General features: G+C 42.4%; 3 protein-coding genes across 5 annotated transcripts; 1 reads left to right on the top strand and 2 right to left on the bottom strand.

Moving 5' to 3' along the window:
* Positions 1–233: 233 nt before the first annotated feature.
* LOC131125590 (glomulin-like) lies at positions 234–9746 on the bottom strand. Of its 3 annotated transcripts, none has more exons than XM_058067266.1 (19): positions 9655–9746; positions 9366–9434; positions 9057–9182; positions 8875–8988; positions 8693–8801; positions 7892–8189; positions 7720–7819; positions 6302–6483; positions 5825–5878; positions 5673–5703; positions 5479–5568; positions 5363–5404; positions 3399–3472; positions 3246–3330; positions 3065–3174; positions 2886–2949; positions 943–1069; positions 796–866; positions 234–720 (listed from the first exon to the last, which is right to left on the bottom strand). In XM_058067266.1, the coding sequence occupies exons 2-19, from the start codon at positions 9402–9404 to the stop codon at positions 631–633; spliced, it is 1806 nt and encodes a 601-aa protein (XP_057923249.1). In that variant the 5' UTR covers positions 9405–9434; positions 9655–9746; the 3' UTR covers positions 234–630. The 3 variants fall into 3 exon arrangements, with proteins under 3 accessions (XP_057923249.1, XP_057923250.1, XP_057923251.1); XM_058067267.1 differs by having other exon boundaries at positions 9663–9728; XM_058067268.1 differs by lacking the exon at positions 9655–9746 and having other exon boundaries at positions 9274–9401.
* On the top strand, positions 9739–22694 carry LOC131125589 (putative RNA polymerase II subunit B1 CTD phosphatase rpap2). The gene is made up of 12 exons (XM_058067265.1): positions 9739–9856; positions 9950–9998; positions 10106–10220; positions 10314–10412; positions 10494–10559; positions 10638–10726; positions 12287–12322; positions 12409–13360; positions 13575–13675; positions 14342–14422; positions 16428–16496; positions 20970–22694. The coding sequence occupies exons 1-12, from the start codon at positions 9766–9768 to the stop codon at positions 21112–21114; spliced, it is 1893 nt and encodes a 630-aa protein (XP_057923248.1). The 5' UTR covers positions 9739–9765; the 3' UTR covers positions 21115–22694.
* On the bottom strand, positions 22650–25490 carry LOC131125592 (zinc finger protein Gfi-1-like). Its single transcript, XM_058067273.1, has 6 exons — positions 25350–25490; positions 25085–25261; positions 24522–24910; positions 23717–23854; positions 23475–23640; positions 22650–23406 (listed from the first exon to the last, which is right to left on the bottom strand). Exons 1-6 carry the CDS (start codon positions 25459–25461, stop codon positions 23228–23230), a joined length of 1161 nt encoding a protein of 386 aa, XP_057923256.1. The 5' UTR covers positions 25462–25490; the 3' UTR covers positions 22650–23227.
* Between the last annotated feature and the right edge of the window lie 46 nt (positions 25491–25536).

Genomic DNA, 25536 nt, shown 5'->3' with positions numbered 1-25536 from the left:
TTAACATATTATTGTGTCATTTATATAAGCCTACTGAGGGTCTACTGTACAATGATATAACACGTACAGCAGGGGTGTCCAAAGTAAGGCCAGTGGCACAATGTAGAAATGACATTAAAAACTAATAATTGGAAATAATACAGCAAAAAGGCGCAATTTAAACATTCATAAGTGGCCCCCTGCATTAAACTACGATTTCCATAGTTTAATTATAGCAAACTAATAAGCACAAACGGTGGCATGAGATGCTTTATTCATATTTTCCAAATACTTGTTTTAAAGGAAAATTGTGTAATTTTTCCCATCAACATGACCATGTCTTTCCCTTTTCTGGGTGTTCGAGAGAGAAAACCGTTAAGGGTTAACGATGCACGTAATAGGACACGCCTATTTCGACCTCCAAAAAAGCCTACCATTTCCATAATTGACCTGCATTTAAAGGTAAATGGCGTGGTGTAAAAGCTCCACATTTACGGCCCGTGTGCTCCGACGCTTCATGCTAACTGTTCTTCTTTCTTTAGAATACGCAGAAAAGGTAAAGACGTGTGTTCACGTTCCACATAAAGATTGTGGATGATGGCCAAAATGCAGTTTTCCTGAAGTGCTTCTGACCAGCCCGGGAATGATGGTCTAAATTTCAGCTTTCACATGGGTAAGCTCCTCCGTTCGTACCAGCACACTCTCCATCATGTCAAAGGTGTGCAGGGCGGAATGGAGAGCCTGACGGGGGAACGTTCATAATCAGCGTAATCATGTTATCACTAAAATCTATGGTGCAACCCGACAGCCGCTCACCTGAATCTGAGATTCTGAGCTCATGTTTGGCAGCTTCTCGTCACCGACGGAAACAGAAATGACAGATGCCGCTGTGGAGGGGAAAGTATAAAAACAAAGCAAAAACAAAGCTGACGTGTTGAGAGAGCTCACGTGTGGTGGTCTGACCTTTGGCCTTCTTCTCCGTGGTGGTGCTAAGCTCCCTCTTGTAGTGTGCTCGGGACATGTTAATCCCGACACGCAGGGGCTTCATGAATCCGTCTTCTATTTTATACAACTCTGTCCAGATCCCCGTCTGCAAGGATGAGAAAATGATTTATCAATGGCATATTTTCATAGTTATGGCACAGGAAACCTGGTTACGATCTTCTAAATATGAGTTTTAACATCGGTGGAGCTTTCTTGCCATGAAATAACACCCCTACAGTCATTTTTACATTTCTTATTATATTCAAACACGGACCAGCATGATTTATTCATTTCCTTTTTTGCATGTTTGTCACACTTGAATATCAAACAAATTCAAACTTTTTATTAAGGGATAATAAAAAAAAAACCTGGGACATGGGATTAATTCAGATTAATCAGTCTGGAAAAAAGGTTCATTTCTCAAGCTTTGGGACTCCAGCATACCACAGTGAGAGCCATTATCCACAAACGGCAAAAACGGGGAACAGTTGAGTGGCCAGCCAACCAAAATGAGTGCGGCGATGACTCATCTAAGAGGTCACAAAAGACCCCACAACAACATCCGCAGAAATGCAGGCGTCACTTGTCTCGGTTAGGTTCAATGTTCATGACTCCACCATAAGAAAAACACTGGACAATAACAGCCTGCATGGCAGAGTTCCAAGGTGAAAACCACTAATACATGGTATAGGTAGAACATCATGATGTTCTACTCCTTTCGACTCCAATGCCTCTGAAATATCTGACCTCATCCACAAATCCTAGCCCTCCACATGCCAGCTGGACCCCATGCCCACAATCCTGGTCAAATCCTTTTTCCTCTCTGCTTCTATCCACTCTTCACTGTCTACCGGTATTGTCCCTCCAGCTCTCAAAACTGCTGCTGTCACCCAAATTCTTCAAAAACCTGGTTCAGATCCCAACAACTTCAATAACCTCGGCCCTATCTCCAACTTACCTTTCATTTCCAAAATTCTTGAAAAAATAGTCTCCTCTCAACTTCACTCTTAACAGTCTGTATGAACCCTTCCAGTCCGGCTCCCGTCCCCGTCACAGCACCGAAACCGCACCCATCAAAATCACCAACGATCTCCACACCGGTTCACTTTCCATTCTCATCCTCCTCGACACCATCTCACACCCCATCCTCCTCAGTAGACTCTCCGAAATTGGCATCGCCCACACCCCCCTCCACTGGTTCCATTCCTATCTCACAGACCGCACTCAGTTCATACAGCTTAAGTCTTTCTCCTCCGACCCCTCCCCAGTCACCACAGGTGTGCCCCAGGGCTCTGTCCTGGGGCCCCTTCTCTTCATAACCAGCACTCTATCTTTCCAATCCCACATCCATAACGTCACCAGGTCAGCTTACTTCCATCTGCGCTCCATTAATCGTCTCCGTCCCTCCCTCACCCCCCCACACCACCGCCATCCTCGTCCATAGCCTTGTCACTTCCCGCCTCGACGACTGTAACGCTCTCCTCTTCGGCCTCCCTCAAAAATCCCTCCAGAGCTTTCAGCCGCTCTGCTCCCCAACTCTGGAACTCATTGCCACCAGACCTCCGTAACTCTGCCACCCTTCCCATCTTCAGATCCAAACTCAAAACTCATCTGTTCAAACTAGCTTACTCTCTCTAACCTTGGGTGTCCTGAAAGGCGCTTTGAAATCAAATGTATTATTATTATTAATACAGACAGTAAAATATGGTGGTGGTAGTGTGATGGTCTGTTGATGGACCAGGAAGACCTGCTGTGATAAATGGAACGGTGAATTCTGCTGTCAACCACAAGATCCGACCCCAAACTGAAAGCAACTTGGGTTCTGAATCGGGACAATAATCCAAAACTGAATATTTGGGTGTGTTTTAAGCAGTAATGGGGTGGCATCACATGGTTGTGTAGGAATGATGGAAGGAATTGACCTTGTTCTCTGTCACTTTGTCTCTTATGACAAGGTAACGCAGCAGGTTCAGAGACTCCATCACTCTGTTAAGAAGCAGTCGACAAAGTTAAACTTATTTGACTGCTAATCAGGCCGCTTTAGTCAAACATACAATGTATCATTTCTACATCATGACGTTGATTGACAGGTGCTGTTTACCTATCCAGGTACTGCAGGAGGTCAGTCTCGGGGCCGTCTGGGAGGCTGAAGACCAAACGCAGCAAAGGAAGGAGATGAATGCCCTCAAACCAGCTGTTAGCGTTGCCAGGCTACAGGAGACAAACACGTGAGTATGAACCACGGCAGACACTCACGCTGCCATTTTAGCGCGGCGCCTCACCCCGAGCGCCACATCGATCTGATTCCTGATGTTTTTGATGATGTAACCTTCCACTCCTGAGTGATTACCGGTCTTCAGCATGAACCTGGAACACGCCCACCGGGTTAGACCATGTGACACGAAAAGTGTTTAAGACGCTGAGGCGGTACCTACTTGAAAAAATGGTACTTGGCCTCCACATCAAACTTATTGATGCTCAGCTGGAACACCTTCAGACCTTTGGTTCTCTGGGATAATGTGATTAATCAGCAAATTAATCAGTTTAATCACATCCAGTAAATATGTATCATGATAATTCTGTCTTACAGTAACAATGCACTTCCTATTGTCTCAATGTGACATGACTGACACCTAGCGACCAGAGCAGAATACTACACCTCATGTCTTGAGTGCGTCTTCACAATCCCTTAGATTTGTATTTTAGCTCATTTTATGCTTGAAAATTGTTCATTTGGGCCAAGAAAACATCCAATATATGAATTTGTTTATTTAAAAAAAACTTGCCGGCCTCACAGCTAGGAGACCCCCAGTTCAATTCCACCCTCGGACATCTCTGTGTGGAGTTTGCATGTTCTCCCCGTGCATGCGTGGGTTTTCTCCGGGTACTCCGGTTTCCTCCCACATTCCAAAAACATGCTAGGTTAATTAGCCACTCCAAATTGTCCATAGGTATGAATGTGAGTGTGAATGGTTGTTTGTCTACATATATGTGCCCTGTGATTGGCTGGCCACCAGTCCAGAGTGTACCCCGCCTCTCGCCCATAGACAGCTGGGATAGGCTCCAGCACCCCCGCGACCCTCGTGAGGATAAGCGGTAGAAAATGAAAGAATGAAAAACCTTCATAGAGTCAAACTGTGGAATTTGAACCGCAAAAAAGTGTCAAGGGATGACCGTATATCATTTTAAGATGGATGAATCTTTAAAGCCAGAGCCTTTGCTCATCATCCTTGGGGTTTCTGAATCATTTCAAATGTTAAATAAGGCACAACAATGTTTCATCTCATATGGTCTCATTATAGCGAAAAAACTGATTCTAATGCTATGGAAAAGTGTAAGTGTAGGGGGCCGGCAACCTGCTTTGTTGTATTGATGCAGGGGTGCTCATTAAGTCGATCGCGAGCTACCGGTCGATCGCGGAGGTGGTACTGGTCGATCGCTGGTCGATCGCGGCGTGACATTAAAAAAATATCATCCCAGCATCAATGCCGTCACTTGATTGATATACAGGGCAGCCATTCAGATGACAACTGAATGTTGCCCTTCGGGCGACCAATCAAATCAAACAACGTCTCTAAGTGCAGCAGAACTTACGATGTCAGCCTATCATCCATCCCCGTTACTTGATTGACATACAGGACAACCAATCAGATGACAACTGAATTTTGACCTTTAGGTCACCGCTCATGCGTAAACAACGATGCAAAGTGCTAATCTAGTCGGCGAATTGCGAGATTTTAAAGCCCTCGCTAAAGTTTATGGTCACTAAAATGAGTGAAGGAGCTGGACCAAGTAAAAAGGCAAAAACTGGACCAAGTAAAAAGGCAAAAAACATATCACTTCCGTACGGATATGGAATATTATACGGATATTATCCATGACTGATAAACATTTGGAAGTGTGCTTGAGGCTGGCTATCAGCAGCTACTGTCCGGACTATGCATCCCTGGCTGGTTCAATTCAGTGCAAGTCATCAAAGTAAACTCAGGTAATTACAAAAAATGTTAATAGTTAATTATGTGTGTTTTGCAATATTGGCTCATTTGGTTATGTAAGGTACATCAACATACATTGTACGTACAAATAATCCTCAATACATTTGAAAATAAATAGATGTTTTGCATTTTTGTAGTGGGTAGATCATTTTGACTCGGTCATTTTAAAAGTAGCTCGCATGCTGAAAAAGTGTGAGCACCCCTGTATTGATGTTATGTTTGTATATTATGTTTTTGTGTTTAAAAAAAAAAAACCCCAATAAACATACATGGGAAAAAAAAAAAGATGGATGAATCTGTATGAATGTACCCCAGGGCTGCTGTGCATACAGATGGAGGTTACTACCGCCAGTGTGTGACCGGACAGTGAACAAATGATCAATATCATCAATAAGATGACTTACCAAATCATGTCTCGGACACAGCGTCATGACTTTTGTTAGGTTCTAGAAAGCAAAGAAGCAGCAAAATGAGCCATAAATGTGATGCACCAAAGAACAATGCTCGGACCAAAGTTGACCTGAGGGACCGTGCGGAAGGTTTTGATTTCCAGCAGGTCTGCAGGCAGACTGCCGTCCTCCACACGCACAAGACTCTTTTCATAAAGCTCCTGTTGCACAGTATGGGTTATTGTAGCGGTGCATATTTAACAGCTTATGTTTCTATTAATAACAATAAAAAGCTAAAAAGCCATAAATTAGAAGTCTGACTTACCAGTCCTTTCTGAATCCTGGACTCTTCAGTTCTGGCAGTACCGTGCATCAATGATGTTACCGGATAATAACAAGATAATCAACATTTGATTTGAACAAGCGTGATGTCTAAATGTGCATATGATGTGTTTTGCAGAGAGATGGAAAGTTCACCTGGACAGCAGGAGGCTGACGTGTTCCATATTGCAACGGAGAAGGAACACGGGACTGCAAGAAGTGACGCACATTCTTTATGTCACCAAAAATATGATGTAGCGAGGCTTTGCGAGTTAACATGAACTGTTTTCTGACACATTTTGTTCCGTAACCCTCAGGATCTTTGAATTTTTGAAGTTTAAAAATACCTAATGGTATTTAAAGGCCTTGCTTAACAATCCAAGCGCATTCAAAGAGAGAGAGCTTTTTTTGCCTTTGCCATGCAAAGATCACAGCAGTGTGAATACCTGACAGAAAATGACACGGAATGGCTTTGATCAGCTTATTTTACTTGAATCGTTCACTCAAAATTTTTGTCTCACTTCCATATCTTCCTCTTGCGTGATGAAGCTCTGCTTAAAGTGCAAAATGCTAATCCTTGCAATTTTTCAACAGGTTGAAACATTTTGGAGTGTGCGATGTGTGAGGCCTTACTGAACGACACAGGGCAAGGTGTCGGCAGCCAGGTGATGGACGAACACCAGGTGAGCCAAGCTGGCGAGTGACTCTTTGGGATAACGCACTTCCTCCTCTAAAAAACCCACCGCCTTCTTCCTTTTGAATAGAGGCTGGTACACCAGGCCCGGCACAGACTCTCCGATTGCGTTGAGGTTGTTCTGCAGGAAGCGCGTGAACACACACAGCAGTCAAGTTGCATCACGCATCCAAAGATAAGCATCTAACTGAGCAATGGAGATCCTGGAAAGCAAAGAAAGTGGTTATGCCATCACATCAGAAACTAGAGCGACTTGATTCCCAACTGGGTGCCACTGGAAATTATCCAATTACATTTAAACAGTCCGAAGATCATTTATTTACTACAAATCTTTGTTCAATGCCAGCAATGTATAGTGACAGGCGTTGCTATTCCACTAGATCAGGGGTCGGGAACCTTTTTGGCTAAGAGAGCCATGAAGGCCAGATATTTTAAAATGTGTATCTGTGAGAGCCATATACATTTTTTTAAACATTGAATGCAATAAAATGTGTGCATTTTTATGTAAGACCAACAGTTTTAGATATAATGGGCTCTAATTACGTAGACCAGGCACACTACCCCACGCCAATGGGGTGTGGCCAGCATACTTTCGTGAGCAGCGCAGTGTCTAATAATAAATCAAATACTTGCTGCCATTAATGCAACTTCTGCTGCTGCATAGTTTTGAACCGTATTCAGTATATTTCATTCTTTTGGCCATCTTTGCCAGAAGGCTTGGTTCTGCAGCTTTAGCTAGGTGACTATTTGACTAAAGGAGAAAAGTTTATATTTACATGTTGACATCTCAATGACCGAGGTAGACTATCGCATTACCCAGTAATAATCAAGTTTTGGTGTTTGACCTGGAAAATATCATCAGGAAAGATGGATATGGTCGGCCATATTGCAGTAGAAAATAGATGGACGAATTAAAATGCACAAGAAAGTTTTGATTTTTAATATTATTTTTAACAGTGATTTCTGTGATGTTTACTTTAAAATGTTAGCAAAAATACATTTTTATTGTGGTAAATGCTTGAGAGCCAGATAGTGTCATCAAAAGAGCCCTACCTGGCTCCCGAGCCATAGGTTCCCTACCTCTGCTCTACACCAACACAACTGAAAACAAAATGCAGTTTTTAAATGAAACTTGATCAGTTTAGAAAAGGTTGTGAAGCCATTTCCAAAGCTTTGGGACTCCGGCAAACCACAGTGAGAGTCATTCTTCACAAATGGTGAAAACATGGAACTGTGGTGAACCAGCCAACCAAAATGACCTCAAGAGCTCAGTCATCAAAAGAGCCCTACCTGGCTCCCGAGCCATAGGTTCCCTACCTCTGCACTAGATTGTAAGTGATGTTTGGGTTTGCTTTACCACAATCTCTCTGGCAAAATTCCTGAGCGGAGAAACAGCCAGCGTGTCGAAATCCCTGAGCTGTACCTCCAAAAGAGGGTGACTCAGCGTGCTCATACAGCTGCAAAACAGACACAGGGACTCAAACAATGGGATAACAACATAAACGAGTCAATCCTAAAACCTCACTTACAACTTCAGCAGCTCCGCCCTCAGCTCCTCTTTATCCAATAACACCCCGTCGGGTACGGCCAACATCTTTTTGCCGCTCTCATTTTGCTCAGCGTTACCGATAAAGATGTTTTCTTTGGCCTCTTGGACGAAGGGTCTGACAAAGACGGTTAGGTCAGCGCAGCAGCGACAAAGCGAGAAGACGTCATCTTCCTCTTGCTCCTTGGTGTGAGGAACAGGCAGTTTGGCTACCTGGTCCAGGGCAGAGGACAACGCCATGCCTAAAGATGACGCCTTACGGCTGCCCAGGCGCAAGAGCACTGACGTGACGTGACGTGACGTGACACACACCAGTTAGACGAACAGAATCTGACAGCTCAATGCTTCTAGACCAGGCGTGTCCAAAGGAGCCACTCTTGTATTTACAAGTTGTATATACATACTTATATATATTGTATATACGTATATTGTATATACATAAAAACAGTTCAGCTTCATATTAAAAGGTGACAACACATACTTTGTACTTTGAACCTTTTTGCTGCTACCATGTTCTTTGTTTTGTTGTCTTCAAATATATGTCTTTCATCCCGTAATTGTTTTTCTGATATTATGGCCACTCCAAATTGTCCATAGGTATGAAAAAGCGGTAGAAAAATAATGAATGAATAATATTACGACTTTATTTTCACACTATTAGAACATGTTACCAACCTAATTTTCCCAACATTGACACTTTCTTTGATTTGTTTCTCAAAATAACAAAAACACAAAGTGGACACTTTGGACACCCACGATCGATGGCGCTTGTGACATTCCAAACCTTTTTGTAGGGGCTTTAACAGTAAATTGAGGCTCTCTGCTATGGCGACAGGTTCCTCCTGCTCTAGCTGCTCCAGAAGGCCAATCAGCAACTCCTTTGGTCTGGCAACCTGAGAAACACAAACATGTATGAAATAGCTAGAATGGAAAAAATACAGAAAGAAGAAAACAGATCAAAAAGACCTCAAGCAGGTGATTGAAAATGGCCAGGCATTGATGGAGGTTCTTATCTTCCTTCTTTAAAAGAACTTGAACCAGCGGAGGCAGAAGGTTCCATCCCATACACCTCACTATGTCCTACAGGATAGCATGGATGACATGGATGAGTCACATGTACACGTTCGGTCAATACGAGTGCCATATACCTGATTTTTGTCATCCAGAACGATACTCAGCACTTGAGCACCATTTCCTGCCTTGATGCATGCATGACCGGCAGTCATGAAGACATCATGGTCCTCTGTGGAGTACTTGTCAGCAGATAGGGCTTGCTAGATGACAGACACGACACTAGTAAATTAGAAACCTCTAATGGCAAAGTGTGTGATCCAAAATGCCAAGAACTGTATTGCAGCAGTTCACCTCTCTTTGCACGCACACGATGCACAACACAAGTTCATTGTCATTGTAATCAAGCCCATTGTGATGCAATAGAACTCAAATGCTGGACTTACACATCTCTGGACCACATCACTGAACTGATCCAGAGCCATTCCGTTTGTCACAGTCTTCACACAGCAGTCCTGACAAGTAATGACAAACACTATTCACATGAAAGCACATTATTTTACTTTGAAGAGAAGGCCAATAATGACGTCAACAACACTTCACAGTCAACAAACGAGTGTCTGCTGGCTCTGATCTAAAGTCGAAATTAGCTTATCCGTTAGACGGGTGAGAACACAATTTTAAAACATATCAAATTTGTAGTAAATTTGAAATACTTAAATTTCAAATACTTACAAATATACCTAATCCGGCCAAAAAATGCAAACAATGCAACGAAACAAGACCACGGTAGACTGTGAGACGTCCGGGTTTAGAGTTTAGAGTCCTCTGGCTTGCCGTCGATTAATGACGTCACGGGTCAAAGTTGAAATTGTTACAAACAGGAAGAGCATGGAGTCCGAGAAGAGAAGAACCGGCTCTCGAGCGCCCAGAAAGGGTAATTTAGTTGGATTTATGAACGAATAAACCGCTCTAAGTATGTCAACGCCTTGTTCCTGTCCATTTCTATCGTGTGGTTTTGTCGTGGCAGGTGGAAAACACGTCAAAGTACAAAGCGCAGAAGAAGAAGAAGCCAGAAGGTGTGTAGTGACACGAATTAGTAGCATACTCACACCAAAATACTGTTTGGGTTTGATGAAGTCGCATATAGCCGTGACTTAAATGTGTTAATACTCCCGTGGGACAGGAGAGATGTGGTCAGAGAGAAGCTTCGAGAGAGACTGGAACTGGAGAAAAGAGCCCTGCAGGTGGTGGAGCGTCTTCTTGAGGACAGTGTGGCCGAGGACTTCTTGCTTGACTGTGTGAGTTTAGTTCACTTTTTGGGGCCTTGAGATATGATAGTTTTTATCTGAAGTTACGAATTATTAAAAAAAAAAAACTCATTTTCCTCACAGGCCAAGTTGATCACGGCTGCGAATTACAAAGATGCAGTGGAGGAAAGATCCATCACCAAACTATGTGGTTATCCTGTATGTCCAAATAAACTGGGAAAGGTATCTGCATACCTTAATCATCATACACTTGTGGCTACATGATGTTTTTCTCCCTTGTACTTAACTTTGTTTACGTAACAGATCCCAAAACAACGATACACCATTTCTACAAAGCCCAATAAGGTGTATGACATCACAGAGCGCAAGGTGAGTGCTGCCACATGTGCTTCAACAGGACACATTATCGCACCCTAATGTACCGTTTTGTACTCCCACCCCCGTCAGTGTTTTTGCAGTAACTTTTGTTATAAAGCCTCCAAAGAATTTGAGGTCCAGATATCAACAACGCCACTTTGGCTCAGGCAGCATGAGAGGTATGGTCTTCCACTCTTCTATACAGTACGTATATTAGGTACTTAGTGTCTGAATACCCTATTATAAATGCATTTTTGAGGTCTAGATATCAACAACACCACTTTGGCTCAGGCAGCATGAGAGGTATGGCTGTCTTCCACACTTAACTCTTCTATACAGTATGTATATTATGTACATACTTAGTGCCTGGATACTCTACTATCAATGCATTTTATGGTACTTCACAGTGTGAAGTCCCTTATGTCAGGGGTGGCCACAGTGGAAAAAATGAAAGGATCCAAAAGCCCCTTTATATATTGTATATTATATTTTGTATTTTGATATTTTGTAAACCAACACATGTACGTAGATAAAGGTTATACATGCAGTATTTTTCAAGAAAAGCTTTTGCACATTATTACTACTGTGTTTTTAAGTTTTCCAAACATATTAGCTTTATTCTAAAAAAAAGTATGAATTTTAACTTTATTTACATGATATTTTGACTTTATTCCCATAATATTATAACAGTTTTCCCCAACCAAATTTTTTTATTGTTTGGTTCTCATAGCATTCCGACTTTAAAACAACTTTTTTCTTAAATATTTCTAATATACTTCCAAAGTGACATTATTTTTCCTCATAATATTACATATTGATTCTCAAAATTACAACAAAATGCAAAGTATGAGTGAGGAACACTGCCTGAATGAATTAAAAGTCAGAGTGCAGAGAGTGAGTTAAATGACAAGATGGCAACTTGACTTGAAGTCAGTAGTCCTTATTTTATTTTGGTGTACATTTCTACTTGTGGTATTGTGATATTTTTTATTACATTATTTTCTGGAAATCTTTTCTTTATTCCTGCATTAAAATGATTATACTCTAAGTCTACTTTGTTTAGTTTATTTTATTTGAGTGTACATTTCTACTTGTAGTATTGTGATTTTTTTATTACATTATTTTCTGGAAATCTTTTCTTTATTCCTGTACTCTGTACTCTAAGACATATTAATACAGGAAAAGATTTCCAGAAAATAATGTAATTTAAAAAATCACAATACTACAAGTAGAAATGTACACTCAAATAAAATAAAATAATAAATAAAATAAGGACTACTGACTTCAAGTCAAGTTGCCATCTTGTCATTTAAATCAATCTCTGCACTTTATTGTTTTATTTTATTTGAGTGTACATTTCTACTTGTAGTATTGTGATATTTTGTATTACTACATATTATTATGAATATGACTATACTCTAAGTCTTAGAGTACAGGTACAGGAATAAAGAAACGATTTTCAGAAAATAATGTAATAAAAAAATCTATAAGTAGAATACTACAAGTAGAAATGTACACTCAAATAAAATAAAATAATAAATAAAATAAGGAGTACTGACTTCAAGTTGCCATCTTGTCATTTAACTCACTCTGTAATAAAAAAAAAAGTAACAATAGAAGAGAATGAATACAAATGTGATAAATAATAAAAAAAAGATTTTTATTCTATCTCTTCTGTTTGAATCTTTTAATTAAATTCTAATAACATGACAACTATTAATAACTGAATTTTCTTGCAGTCCTCCAGAAATAAAGCTGATGAAGAAAGGGGATATGTACGTATTTGCTACGGTGATAACATTCCTTTACATTGTCAATGTAAATAGCGTATAACTTTATGAAAATGTCAACTCTTGTTCAGTGGGAGTTCTGGTCAGGAGGTGCTGCTGACACAGAGGCGCCTCCAGGAGGACGACGTGGACCATGCGGTGAATAGTCAACGTGAGGACCCTCGTGAGCATTGCCACAGCGACGGCAGCGATGGCGAGCTGGAGCAGGACTTCATTTCCAGTGTGGTCTCCCAGCAGCAGAGACCCAGGGTGCACTGGGGTGACTTGAAGTCGAATGAAGAAAAGAAAGAAGGACGAGGGAAGGCTGTGAGGTTAAAGAAATTGAACAGAGAGGAAGATGGAGAAGCGCAAAGGCATCATGGGTCTTTTGCTCACGGAGCCGTGCTTGGAAGCGAAGAAGCTAAACGGCAACTACTAGAAGAAATCCGTGTGGAGGAGGTGACGGAAAGCTTGAATTCATGCATTGTGCACACTGAAGCGGCCACACAGACGCGCCACGCAAGTCCTCCTGCTTCTATTCCTGCCTCAACATTGCCTGTAATGGCGGAGATGAAAACAGACCTCATTGCTTCACCCGACCAGCCAAGCCTCAACATCATCCAAGTGGGGATGACCAAGCGAGGGGCGCAAGGGCTAAGAGATCTCCTGAAGAACCACCCCCCCCACGTGACAGCCAAACACACTGGCCTGAATCTCCTTGAATCCCTAAGAGCGACGTTGAAGGAATGGCTGACAGATGAAACCCTGAAGCTCTTGCGCTGTGCTGACCGCCATCTTGACTCCCCCCCTACCGACATGAAGGAAGAAGCAGTGGAGGAACTGGATGAAGATGACATTGAGGAGGAAGTGACGGCGGATGGTCAAGGAGGGTTTGTCGCAGAGGAGCAGAAGAGGCCTACCATGCCGGCTCCAGATTTTGAGACGCTGAAGAAGGAAACCCAGCAGCTGGGCCTTAAAGTCAAAGAGTTTTATGATGGCACATGTGGTCTTCCCGGGAAGGCTGAGGAGCCGAATGGAAATGAGGTGAGTCGTGTGTATGTGCTCACCGTTGATGACCACAAAGGGGCACTATATCAAAACTTTTAATCTGGGAAAGTACAGCACCCGTACACCATCTGATATGATCCCAAGTACCGGAATGTCTTTAGCATCCTCGAAGACCTTTATCAGAAATTACCGTTCTGTAGCTCAGTGAGTGGCACGTCGACCTAAACAGTCGCTCTTGTTCTCCCGCCAGGTGGATCAGGGCCCGAGTGACACCCCGTTTCTGCCGCTCGTTGACTCCAAAGCTCAGCATCTCATCCAAAAGCGAATCACGGTGGAGAAGCTTGCCATGTGGTGCGTGTGCCGAACCTTCCAGATTTTATTCATTGATTGATTGATTACCAATATTCAATTCAATCTTTTTGTGTCTGCTTTCACTTTCACTATTTCCATGTGAGAATATCAATTGATAATTTTTGCTTGTGAGATTGAACGTGACAAATCTCATGGCCACCAGGCCTGGGATGGTGATAGATTAATTAATTGCACAATATATGAAAATTAATTCAAGCATTTTGCCTGCTTCAATATATTGTTATATGCACGCGTGTGTGATGGCCTCGTCTCCCGCTTCCAAACAGGCACAGTTCAGCACCTTGGCACGCATTGACGTTGTCGTACAGTCTCTTTGTCTCAGTGGGTGGAGGCGGGGCCGCTAGCATACACACAGCGCTGTGGAAATCACTTGAGAATTCACCTCCAAATTGTTCCAAGAGGTGGTTGTGAGGTTGACCCATTCATGATAGTGAATGAAACACTTTAATACGCATGGATTACCGTATCAATTTGGAACATTTCCAAATGTTCTTTGCATATTGACATATTGAGTGCCGGACAGGTTATGCGTACTTGACACCGAAGTTGCAAACCACTCCAGGGACAAAATATGTCAAGGTGACTTTGGACTTGATACAGATTGAAAGTAGCTCAGGTTGGTTGTTTGTCCTTCTCCATCTGCAGTCTCGGAAACATTGCGGGCCCCCTTGGTCTCACCTTGAGTGACATCACCAGTGACCTAAACAACCTTGTCAGGACGTTCAGGTGAGTGCAGCGCATACGTCACACTCGTTGTCCTCTCCTGCACGCACATTTCATGTATTCATGTTTCACTGCAGCCGCTGTTGCCAACTCATTATCTTATGCCCTTTTTCCACCGAGGCCCACGCACGGAAAAATGAAAGGATGCAACCCTCCACTTCAATATTTTGTAACGCAGCACATGTAGATATGCTAAGAAATTATATATAGTACTGTATTTCAAGAAAAAACTGCATAAAAGCTTTGTGATATAAGTAACAATAAAATTGGTCTCTTTTTTTCCCCCCCATAATTTTGACAGTTTTTCTTTAAATTTTCCAAATCATTCAATTGTCTTCTTAAAGGGGAGCTATCAATGGAGTCAGAATGTTGAAAATTAGCTTTGTGCATTTGGAAGTGAGCCCTGAAAAAGTATGGAATGGCTAAAAATGCTTGGTTTCAAAATCCATGCTGAAACTGCCCCTTTGTGATGTCACAGAGGAGCGGGCTTCCTTATATGGGGCATGGCCGTAAGCCAGATAAACTCTCCACCCTCCCCCCAAGCTCTGCTCCTCTGTTTACTTGCTAGCAATGCCTGGCAAGGAAAAGCCACATTTGTTTACGATTCCTAACGACGCCACCATTTGAATCTGTCAACAGTATTTCACACCGGACTGTTTTGTGAACATGGGCCACTGTGCAGCTGGACTAGCCGACTAGCTGGACTTGCCTTTCCAACATGATTTGGTTGTGTGCAAGAGTCACAAGAGCAAGTAGTTAGTAACAATGAATCAGTGTGTTAGCTGTGTTTATTTTGTGTAAGTCATACATACAGGGAGCAGGGTTGCTAAACTCTAAAATGCTAAAGTCTTGAAGTAACCTCTTTTCTTGAGAAACTTCAGACTGTTCAGTCTCTACTTCCGGATCGGATTCAGGATCCGACACATATGGTTGTATGTTCAAAGCCCACATTTGACAATGATAAATTGCCATTTATTATCAACTACTATACCGTTGGCAGCTAGCGGCAGGTGTGACCAATCACAGCGGAGTGGGCGTGCGTGGAGGAAAAGTGGACGTGGAAAAGTGAAGTTTTGACAGAAGCAAGTCACAGACATGTTAAGACAGGGGTCAGCAACCCGCGGCTCCAGAGCCGCATGTGGCTCTCCAGTCTCTTTGTTGCGGCTCCCTTTGCAATGCTTGAATATTTTTTAAGCACCCGAGTGGTGAAAATGCACATCTTCGTTATGAGTTTACAAAAATCCAACTTTGTGTGAGACCATGAATGCATCCTGACTGAGTTCTGACTGGTGACTGAATGAGCAGACAGGATGCTATCCAGTTCTCTCTGACAGGTTAACATGAAGGGAAATGAGTAATACTTTGAGTTATTTGAGTTATTAATTATTATTAATGAGTTATTTGACAATTCTGAAAAAATAAATTAGAGCTCATTTAAAAACAAAAGTTTATCTCCAGTACTAGCAAGAGTACTCCAACTCGTCTTTTTTTTTTCCCTCCAATGTTGTTTTAAACATACAACGTTTTGCGGCTCCAGGCTATTTTTCTTTAGTGGGCAAGTGGGTGAAATGGCTCTTTTCATAGTAAAGGTTGCCGACCCCTGTGTTAAGACATCTAAACATGGCATACGTGTTCTCACAATCACGTGTAGTAAAGTAGTGTCGTGAATGTGATTTCACACACACAAACAAATGCCCCCTGCCTTTAAGCACCCTGTGTTCCCATTGGCAACAGGTTTGCTATTAAATCACTGTGTCAGTGATTCAAAACAAGCTTCCGGGAATTCTTTTTTTTTTTTTGTGCCGAGAGGCCCCTGTTGACACACTTAAAGTGGCGAGAGAAAGACATCCATCATTTCACCATATACAACACGCCATGGTTGTGCTGGTGGCTCTCACCCATGTACGGTTTCTATTCATGCTCACATTCAGCATCAGGTTTTTGCACCTGCTAAGACACAGATGTACTGAAACCTGTTGGGAATGACTGTGGTTTTTTCACCCTACAGGTTCACCAACACCAACATCATCCACAAAACTCCCGAGTGGACCCTCATCGCTGTTGTGATTCTCCATCTGTAAGTGTGGCTTCTACACGCATATATCACCACGTTAGCTTGTAAGGCAGGGGTGGGCAAACTACGGCCCGGGGGCCACATGCGGCCCACCAATGGCTTGAATCCGGCCCCCAGGTTTTCAACTTTTCAAGTATTTCAACTTTTAACATACAAACTGGCAACATGACTTGCATGTTGGATGTCTTATTTAGGAAAAAAAAACAACAAAAAAAAACAACAAAACTGTAAAATTAAATGACATAGTTTGATGTGGTCTGATGAGAAAAAGGACATGACAACATACAGCTGATAGTATAACTTTTAAAGATAAAATTTGACAAATAATTAATAAATAAGCATAAAATAGTGTGTGTGTGTTAAATATATGTTCTGGCCCCCCAGACAATTTTGTTAACTCAATGCGGCCCACGAGTCAAAATATTTGCCCACCCCTGTTGTAAGGTGACGATGTGCCTTGACTGACAATGGGAACATTTAGATAAGATATAAGATAAGATATGCCTTTATTCGTCCCTCAGTGGGGAAATTTGTAAAAGAATGAAAAAGACAGAATAAAGAAGAAAAGAACTCAACGAAGAGCGAGAGCTGCTGTAGCAGGCTGCCACCAGAGCGGCGCCAAGTCCCAAATGGGGGACTTCGGAATTCATGTATCATATTTTTCAAATAGATTATTAATCATTTATTCTGAAATGTTCCCATTGTCAGTCAAGGCACATCCTCAGTTAAGGTTGCACTTGTTCCCTTTCATGCCCATATGCCGGGGGGGGGGCAAAGTTTGGCCTGCACAGCAGATAATAAAAATAATAATTTAACATGAAAAGCAATAATGGAAAAATCTGGAGTAAATTTACAAGAATAAATGAAAAAATATTCATTAAAAATTATGTTATCTATCAAGAAAATAATTTTACAAAAATAACATTTCAATATGAGGAAAAATAACATGTTCGTAGCATAAAGTAAAAATATTCAAGACAAATGTGTTATTTGAAGTGTTAATATTGTAAATATTAAATATGGGAAATAAAGCTCTAATTACAAGACGAATGTTTAAGAAGAAAGCTGAAATAGTTGGCAAATGAAAAAACAGCTATAATTGTAATGAAGTTGTTTTCTTACAAGAAAAAAAAATGTAGTAATACTACTACTGCTTCTCTCTCTCTCTCTCTCTCTCTCTCAGTATATCACAAAGCAGAGATTCAGTGTTTTTTTTTTTAATATATACAACTTATACTACTAGTTTGCAAAATATCCTAAAGTGGCGCTTCATCATTTTTCACAATGTGGCCCCCCCTGGAAATAGTTGGCCAACATTGTATACTGAACATCCGGCATGTGCATTTATTGCAGTCCAAAGTGCGGCCCTGGGCCGTTTTTGCTCCAAACATAATTAGTTTTATTGGCTGGTGGTATATTCTAGAAGTGAAATGAACGCATTATTAATGAGATATAATCTAATCACATGTAGGCCTACCGTGTGTGCGACCGGGCAGAGCCTTTCACTAAATAACCAAAGCAACAAAGCGAGCGAGTACCCAACCGGATCAATCTTCTGGCTGTGCCTTGGCATCATTTGATGTTGTCACCCACACCATATGCTATGCGAACGCTGGTATGCACGCTAGTGTGCAACGATGGCAGTTCATGGACACTCCTGTTCTCCTCCCATCATGAATACACACAGGAGCTCTTATCTCTCCCAGATTGTCCCTTTCCAGATCCGTGATATAGGAGAGAAAGCACCAACACCCGCGGCCGTGTTCTCAAGTTAAACACACATACCCTAAACCAGGGGTGCTCACACTTTTTCAGCATGCGAGCTACTTTTAAAATGACCGAGTCAAAATGATCTACCCACTACAAAAATGCAAAACATCTATTTATTTTCAAATGTATTGAGGATTATTTGTACGTACAATGTATGTTGATGTACCTTACATAACCAAATGAGCCAATATTGCAAAACACACATAATTAACTATTAACATTTTTTGTAATTACCTGAGTTTACTTTGATGACTTGCACTGAATTGAACCAGCCAGGGATGCATAGTCCGGACAGTAGCTGCTGATAGCCAGCCTCAAGCACACTTCCAAATGTTTATCAGTCATGGATAATATCCGTATCATAATATCCGTATAATATTCCATATCCGTATGGAAGTGATATGTTTTTTGCCTTTTTACTTGGTCCAGTTTTTGCCTTTTTACTTGGTCCACCTCCTTCATTCATTTTAGTGACCATAAACTTTAGCGAGGGCTTTAAAATCTCGCAATTCGCAGACTAGCTTAGCACTTTGCATCGTTGTTTACGCATGAGCGGTGACCTAAAGGTCAAAATTCAGTTGTCATCTGATTGGCTGTCCTGTATGTCAATCAAGTAACGGGGATGGATGATAGGCTGACATCGTAAGTTCTGCTGCACTTAGAGACGTTGTTTGATTTGATTGGTCGCCCGAAGGGCAACATTCAGTTGTCATCTGAATGGCTGCCCTGTATATCAATCAAGTGACGGCATTGATGCTGGGATGATATTTTTTTAATGTCACGCCGCGATCGACCAGTACCACCTCCGCGATCGACCGGTAGGTCGCGATCGACTTAATGAGCACCCCTGCCCTAAACCCTAAACACCTTAAACTAGGACTTGGGGAAAGCTTTCACCCAATTCCAAGTGACTCGGATTTACATCCTTAATATACAAAAACATCCAAAATGTCACAGGGTAAATACACAGTACTGGGCAAACGTCTTAGGCTGCCGTTAGATACCAGTATTTAATGCTTTAACGAGTACATAGAACTAGAATATCCTCCATTAAGCCTTCCTGGTTCATCGAGACTGGCAAACACGGGGACTCCCATTATGATTCAGGTGTTTTTTTTTAATTGTTATTGTGATGCCACAGTGACTGATATAGTAGTAATAACTGTAAGTATCATTGCCTCTATCCAGATCGTCACCAAAATTCATTGGTCGATGTCCCACCCCTCTACACGTTTTGTCTTTTACCATAAACCTGCTCCAGTAGTTGTCTGTCGGCTTTACTGTTTACTGTTTTTACTATGTCAGAATTTGAACCAAATAGTGCAAAGATAAGCTACTGCTTCTATAGTATAGTATAGTATAGTATAGTATAGTATAGTATAGTATAGTATAGTATAGTATAGTATAGTATAGTATAGTATAGTATAGTATAGTAGTGTTGAACGTGTGCAGGCCGTTTAAGGTCAGTGTTCATGACTCCACAAGAAAGACGCTGGGCCAACATGACCAGCATGGCAGGCAGGCAGGACCATGATCCAAAACCCACCAGCAGGTCCGCCTCTGAATGCCTGAAGAAAAACCAAATGAAGACTTTGGAGTGGCCTAGTCAAAGTCCTGACCTGGATCCTATTGAGATGCTGCTGGAAAAGCCTCCAATGTGGCTGAATGACAACAATTCTGCATAAATTCCTCCACAGCGCTGTAATAGGTCTAGGGGGCGCTCTTTCACACAGGGCCATTTAGGTTTGGATTTTCTTTCTCGCTTACTGATAAATATATTTTTTTGCATTTTGCTTTCACTTGTTTTGTCGTTGACTTATATTTACATTTGTTTGGTCCAAAATGTGGCGAGAACAGTGATGTTGTTTGATCTTGATACAGTGCCACTGAGGAAAAGACAGGAAGAAGAACTGCAGGTAGCAGAGGTTCGCATTGGGAGTGACCGGGATGGATAGGATCAGGAACGACTGAGATGTTTCGAACATGTGAACTGGAGAGATAGTGAATGTATCGGTAGAAGGATGCTGCCAGGTAGGAGGCGTAGAGGAAGACCAAAGAGGAGGTTGATGGATGTAGTGAAGGAGGACATGAGGGTAGTTGAAGAGGTAGAGAAGACAGGGTCGGATGGAGGAGATTGATCTGCTGTGGCGACCCATGAAGGGAAAAGCCCAAAGAGAAAGAAGAAGAAGAAGTTTCAGCGAAATCAGGAAGGGCGTAAACACTTTTTCACAGCAATCCTACAAACTGCATCCGTGACGGATCGATTCCGATTTGATTTGATTGCAATTTGAATGAGCTTTCCTTGAATCCAGTTGTACATAACACGCTTATTTTGGAACCACTGCCGGCGCTACGGTATGATTTCATCACTTCTCATTCAAATTCAAGCTACTATTTCTCCATCATGAATAATTTGGCGTGGTGCGATTAGCTGCTGTGGAGCTCGTCTGGCCGCTTTTGTTGAGCCGGCTGAATAATGGATGCTCCTATTGCAACACTAGAACCTGAGGAGAAACCAACCTGCACACAGGTAGCATGGGATAGAGATGGGGGGGGGGGGGGGGCGGCCCGCCCCAGGAGAGCTTTTTAATACATCAACCACATCACAAGACATGAATGGTATAAAAAGCATGACATTCATCCTCCTTGGGTCCACCCGCCATGGTCCAGGTTGTTGATGGGTCTCCTTGGGTGTTATCATTGCAGGTTGGCCAGCGTGTCTCCGGTAATTGGAGACGCCTTGGAGACGCCGTCATCAGTGGAGTATTTCAACACGCTGATGGAGGAGCTGGGCCTTCAGCACCAAGACCTCGTCAACCTACTCGACATGTTTAAAACCCCCGTGCAGTAACCATGGACAATATTTTGATTTCAGTGGTGTGGGTTGGGGGCGGGGGGGCACAACTGGCCTGAGTTGGTTGAATTTGGGGAGGGCGAGGGGGACTGAACATACACACACATGCACCCACACAGACTCAAATGTTGTAAATGGAAGCTCTGATATTAAAATCTGACCCAAGGAGAACAAACACCCGTCTTAACGACGCAGACCAACTAACGAAAACGCTCATCCATGACCTTGTGAGCCGTTTAACGAGACACAGGCTTCAGCTTGAGCAGCCATTTTCATGCTGGTCCCAGTGTTTGGAAAATGTCTCCTTTTAATGGAACACCGTTTTTGGACGGGGCTGCACGGCACAAGAGTGGTTAGCACACGGGCCTCACAGCTAGGAGACCCGAGTTCAATTCCACCCTCGGCCATCTCTCTGTGATTACGGAGGAGCCCGGTGAAGCAGGTAAAAAAAAAAAAGCATGCTCAATATAAGTCGTTGCTCAAAATAAGAGTTTGGAATGAATGCCAAAATCATCACACAGTAACTTAACACACAAAAGTAGCTCCATATTTTACTGTACTATAACATTTACAGCCACCCTCCTCCCACATTCCAAAAACATGCTAGGTTAATTAGCCACTCCAAATTGTCCATAGCTATGAATGTGAGTGTGAATGGTTGTTTGTCTATATGTGCCCTGTGATTGGCTGGCCACCAGTCCGGGGTGTACCCCGCCTCTCACCCAAAGACTCCTGGGATAGGCTCCAGCACCCCTGCGACCCTCATGAGGATAATATTTTTGGACGGTAAAAAACGACGGGACCAAAACTGTCTTTTGAAAAAGTGCAGAGGACCCGAGTGTCGCCCCCGACCCCCAAATTACATCTGTGGCAGTAACGCACACAAAAACCACCAGGACCGGTCACTAGAAGTTGGTTCTGTACCCGAAGCAAATAACGGTATATTTTCCACGTGTTTTTATTGTGGTTACATTTCTGTTTGATTCTTTCCTACCTCAGGCATGTTTCTTGCTAAGGCTCCAATATGAAGATTTCCAAATCAGATCCTTGAACTTTCAGAGCTCTGGATGTCGAATGTGTGTCCAAACAAAATCACACCCAGGAGGAAACAACATGGCGACAGGCTGCTGACTCTACAAAGGTCACGCTATTCCTACGGACTCTCTTCACGTGCAGCTTTATGGCACCCGAATGGCAAACAATCTATGCGCCTGGAAATATTTGATTTTGACAGGTGGCACATACAGCAAAAACGTTTTTTTGTCAGGGACATTAGAGATGTGATTGACGGCTGGCATTGCTCAACACATTTTTTGAAACGCCACACAATCGGTTGAAAAATCAGTCATTCACATTTAAACAATTGCCCACTATGAATTTTAACTTTTGGGACACATTAAGTGATCATTTTAAAGTATTTAGTATTATCACATTTCAGTTAAATTAAGGTTTAAAAAAATATCATAGAAACTCAATCAAAATGTTTTAATTTATTTTCATTGACAGACACATTTCCAAAATCGTTTCCTCATTCATTCATTTTCTACCGCTTTTCCTCACGGGGGTGCTGGAGCCTATCCCAGCTGTCTTCGGCAGGGTACACCCTGGACTGGTGGCCAGCCAATCACAGGGCACATATAGACAAACAACCATTCACACTCACATTCATACCTATGGACAATTTGGAGTGGCTAATTAACCTAGCATGTTTTTGGAATGTGGGAGGAAACCGGAGTACCCGGAGAAAACCCACGCATGCACGGGGAGAACATGCAAACTGAGGGTGGGATTGAACCCTGGTCTCCTAGCTGTGAGGTCTGCGCGCTAACCCCTAGACCACCGTGCCGCCCAAAATCGTTTCCTTTTAAACAAAAATCATATTTTATGATAATGATGATTCAATACAAAAATAATACATGAACAAAATGTTATTGTGAGGAACTATTTAAGTAGAGAATATGCAGAAAAAAATAATTGAAATATACACACAAATAGAATAAGAAATAATGCTAATTTAGTAAGGATAAAGGAGTTTAACAATAAATATTCAAGTAAATAGTCTTGACGGGCTAAATAATAAACCACAAATATGACCAAATCGGCTAAATGATTATTTGAGTCCATGCTGCGTCTCCTTGTGCCTCCTCAGGTCCACTTTCCTCTGGAAGCCCTTGCCACAGAGGTCACAGCCGAAAGGTTTGAATCCCGTGTGTTTCCTGCTGTGTGTGATCAGGTTGGAGCTCTGGCTGAAGGCCTTCCCGCACACTTGGCACTTGTGCGGCTTCTCGCCTGCAAAATGACGCAATTGAGCGGTCTGGATGCTATAACCAAAGTGCCCACGGAATATCATCTCTCACCGGTGTGGATAAAGGTGTGTTTTTTCATGTCCGACTTTTGGTGGAACCTCTTTCCGCAGTACTGACACGGATAAGGCCGCGTGTCGGAGTGGATGAGCAGGTGCGTGGACAGCGTGGACGAGCGTTTAAAGCTTTTGCCGCAGATTTTGCAGCTGAAGCTCCTCTCCTGTGCACCAAAGCGTGACATTTCAATTCGATTCCCAATCCGGAATCAAAGGCGCCCCGAGCGGAACTTGGCCTACCTGTGAGTGGACCGCCCTGTGTTGGTCTAGGCTCACTGCGTGGCCGAAGGTTTTGCCGCAAATTCCGCACTCGAAGGGACGAGTGCCGCTGTGTGACCGCCTCACGTGGACCTCCAGACCGTGGGGCGTGGAGAAAACCTTAGACGAGAAAACATGCATTCAAATCTCATTTGTTGTCTGCAATATTCTTAATTTATTTCAGACATGCATACTATGTTACATTATTCTTTCTCACATATACACTTACAATATCTATTATTTATTATTTATTATATATTATATTATATTATATTGTATTATATTATATTATATTATATTATATTATATTATATTATATTATATTATATTATATTATATTATATTATATTATATTATATTATATTATATTATATATATATTATATATTATATATATATAATATATATATTTATTATCTATCTATTTATATATATATGTATATACATACACATATACATACATACATATATATATACACATATACACATACACATACATGCACACACACAACACCTCATTACTACACATGTCTGAAAAGGAGCAGGAAGAAGCAAAGCTTATTAAATCCTACCCCTTCTCCACGCCATAGCAGTTACCAATTCAATAATTTTTTGTTTTTTTTTTTCCACACATATAATCACAGAATCTTACATAAGACAAAACAACAAAAGAAGAGTGAGAACATCGGACACCCCAGCAAAACCCCAGGACCACCAACTTCCAATATTCCGATATAGTACAGCAACACTTGTTATGCATCTCTTGTGTTCGATGCCATCATTCTCACCTTGTAACACTTGATGCATTTATAGGAGCCGTCAGCGTCCGAGTTGATGCACATGAAATCATCTTCAGTCTTGATTTCAGAGCCACGCTGTGTCTCCTTTAGGTCCACAAACATCTGATCAGAGTCCCGCGTCCTGCACATTTGTCGGACCGGAGCAGAACAATCCTGGTAGCATCCGACTGCGGCAGCGGGCCTCTGTGCGTAAAGTAAGGCCTCGGTTCCCGGGCCTCCGCAGACCTTCAGCTGCGAGTGAGGCTGGCGGTATGGACTCTGGATCGCATGCATCGGTCCCGAAGCGGTATAGGAGGCCCAGGAGTAAGCTGGGAAGATCGGCATGTTGAAGTGGTGGTGGCCGTGCTCTGCTGTTGGTGTGGAACATTCTTGGGAATCTGGAGGAGACGTCATCAAATGTGAGTACGGTGACATTTGACTTGGAAAACGATTCCAAGTTTCATTTCAATTCCTTCTAAAATCTAAAAAAAAAATGAGTTTCAATGACTTTCATAATAATATTTTGGCTCCTGAAGTTGAAATGAATTATGAGACATGACGTTGAACGAGACCTGGAGAGGAGGATGGGGACGGAGGACGCCACAAATCACAGTCCGAACCCCGGTCACTGGTTCCGCAGCTCAGCGGGGAGCTGGACGGCAGCGAACCCGGTGACGGGCACTGGGGTCCCGGGGATAGTCTATCAGTGGTCCCGGCCTCCGAGCTGCACTCCACTTGACATTTTGCCTCTAAAGTAAGCATCGCAGACATTCATTGTATCACCTATGTGTTACATGATGCTTTAATCCGGTGCGTAATTACGCACAAATGACCAACCTGCGCTTATGTGGGCCAGAAGTGTATCCACGCCGATGTAGTCATCGTCCAGGTGTCGGGGTTGGTGGTAGCTGTGGGCCCGCTTACTCTTCACCAAGAAAGACCTCGGCATGTTTGTTTGCTGGGATCCAGTGAGTCTGGTCTCTCTCTCTCTCTTTCTTTCTCTCTCTTTCTCTCTCTCTCTCTC

The sequence above is a fragment of the Doryrhamphus excisus genome, chromosome 3, assembly GCF_030265055.1.
Source record: "Doryrhamphus excisus isolate RoL2022-K1 chromosome 3, RoL_Dexc_1.0, whole genome shotgun sequence".
NCBI lineage: Eukaryota > Metazoa > Chordata > Actinopteri > Syngnathiformes > Syngnathidae > Doryrhamphus > Doryrhamphus excisus.
Note: the sequence above shows the minus strand (reverse complement) of the source record. Positions and strands in the feature narration are given on the sequence as shown.

Coding starts and splice junctions, on each gene's coding strand:
- LOC131125590 (XM_058067266.1), bottom strand. CDS start 9,404: ATGGCTCTGGATCAGTTCAGTGATGTGGTCCAGAGATGT. Junction 8,802..8,874: donor TTTTCAATCACCTGCTTGAG/GTCTTTTTGATC, acceptor TGTGTTTCTCAG/GTTGCCAGACCAAAGGAGTT. Junction 3,473..5,362: donor TGTGTCCGAGACATGATTTG/GTAAGTCATCTT, acceptor ACATTATCCCAG/AGAACCAAAGGTCTGAAGGT.
- LOC131125592 (XM_058067273.1), bottom strand. CDS start 25,461: ATGCCGAGGTCTTTCTTGGTGAAGAGTAAGCGGGCCCACAGCTACCAC. Junction 23,855..24,521: donor AATGCATCAAGTGTTACAAG/GTGAGAATGATG, acceptor TTCTCGTCTAAG/GTTTTCTCCACGCCCCACGG. Junction 23,407..23,474: donor ACACACCTTTATCCACACCG/GTGAGAGATGAT, acceptor GTCATTTTGCAG/GCGAGAAGCCGCACAAGTGC.
- LOC131125589 (XM_058067265.1), top strand. CDS start 9,766: ATGACGTCACGGGTCAAAGTTGAAATTGTTACAAACAGGAAGAGCATG. Junction 9,857..9,949: donor CTCTCGAGCGCCCAGAAAGG/GTAATTTAGTTG, acceptor TTGTCGTGGCAG/GTGGAAAACACGTCAAAGTA. Junction 10,727..12,286: donor TGGCTCAGGCAGCATGAGAG/GTATGGTCTTCC, acceptor ATTTTCTTGCAG/TCCTCCAGAAATAAAGCTGA.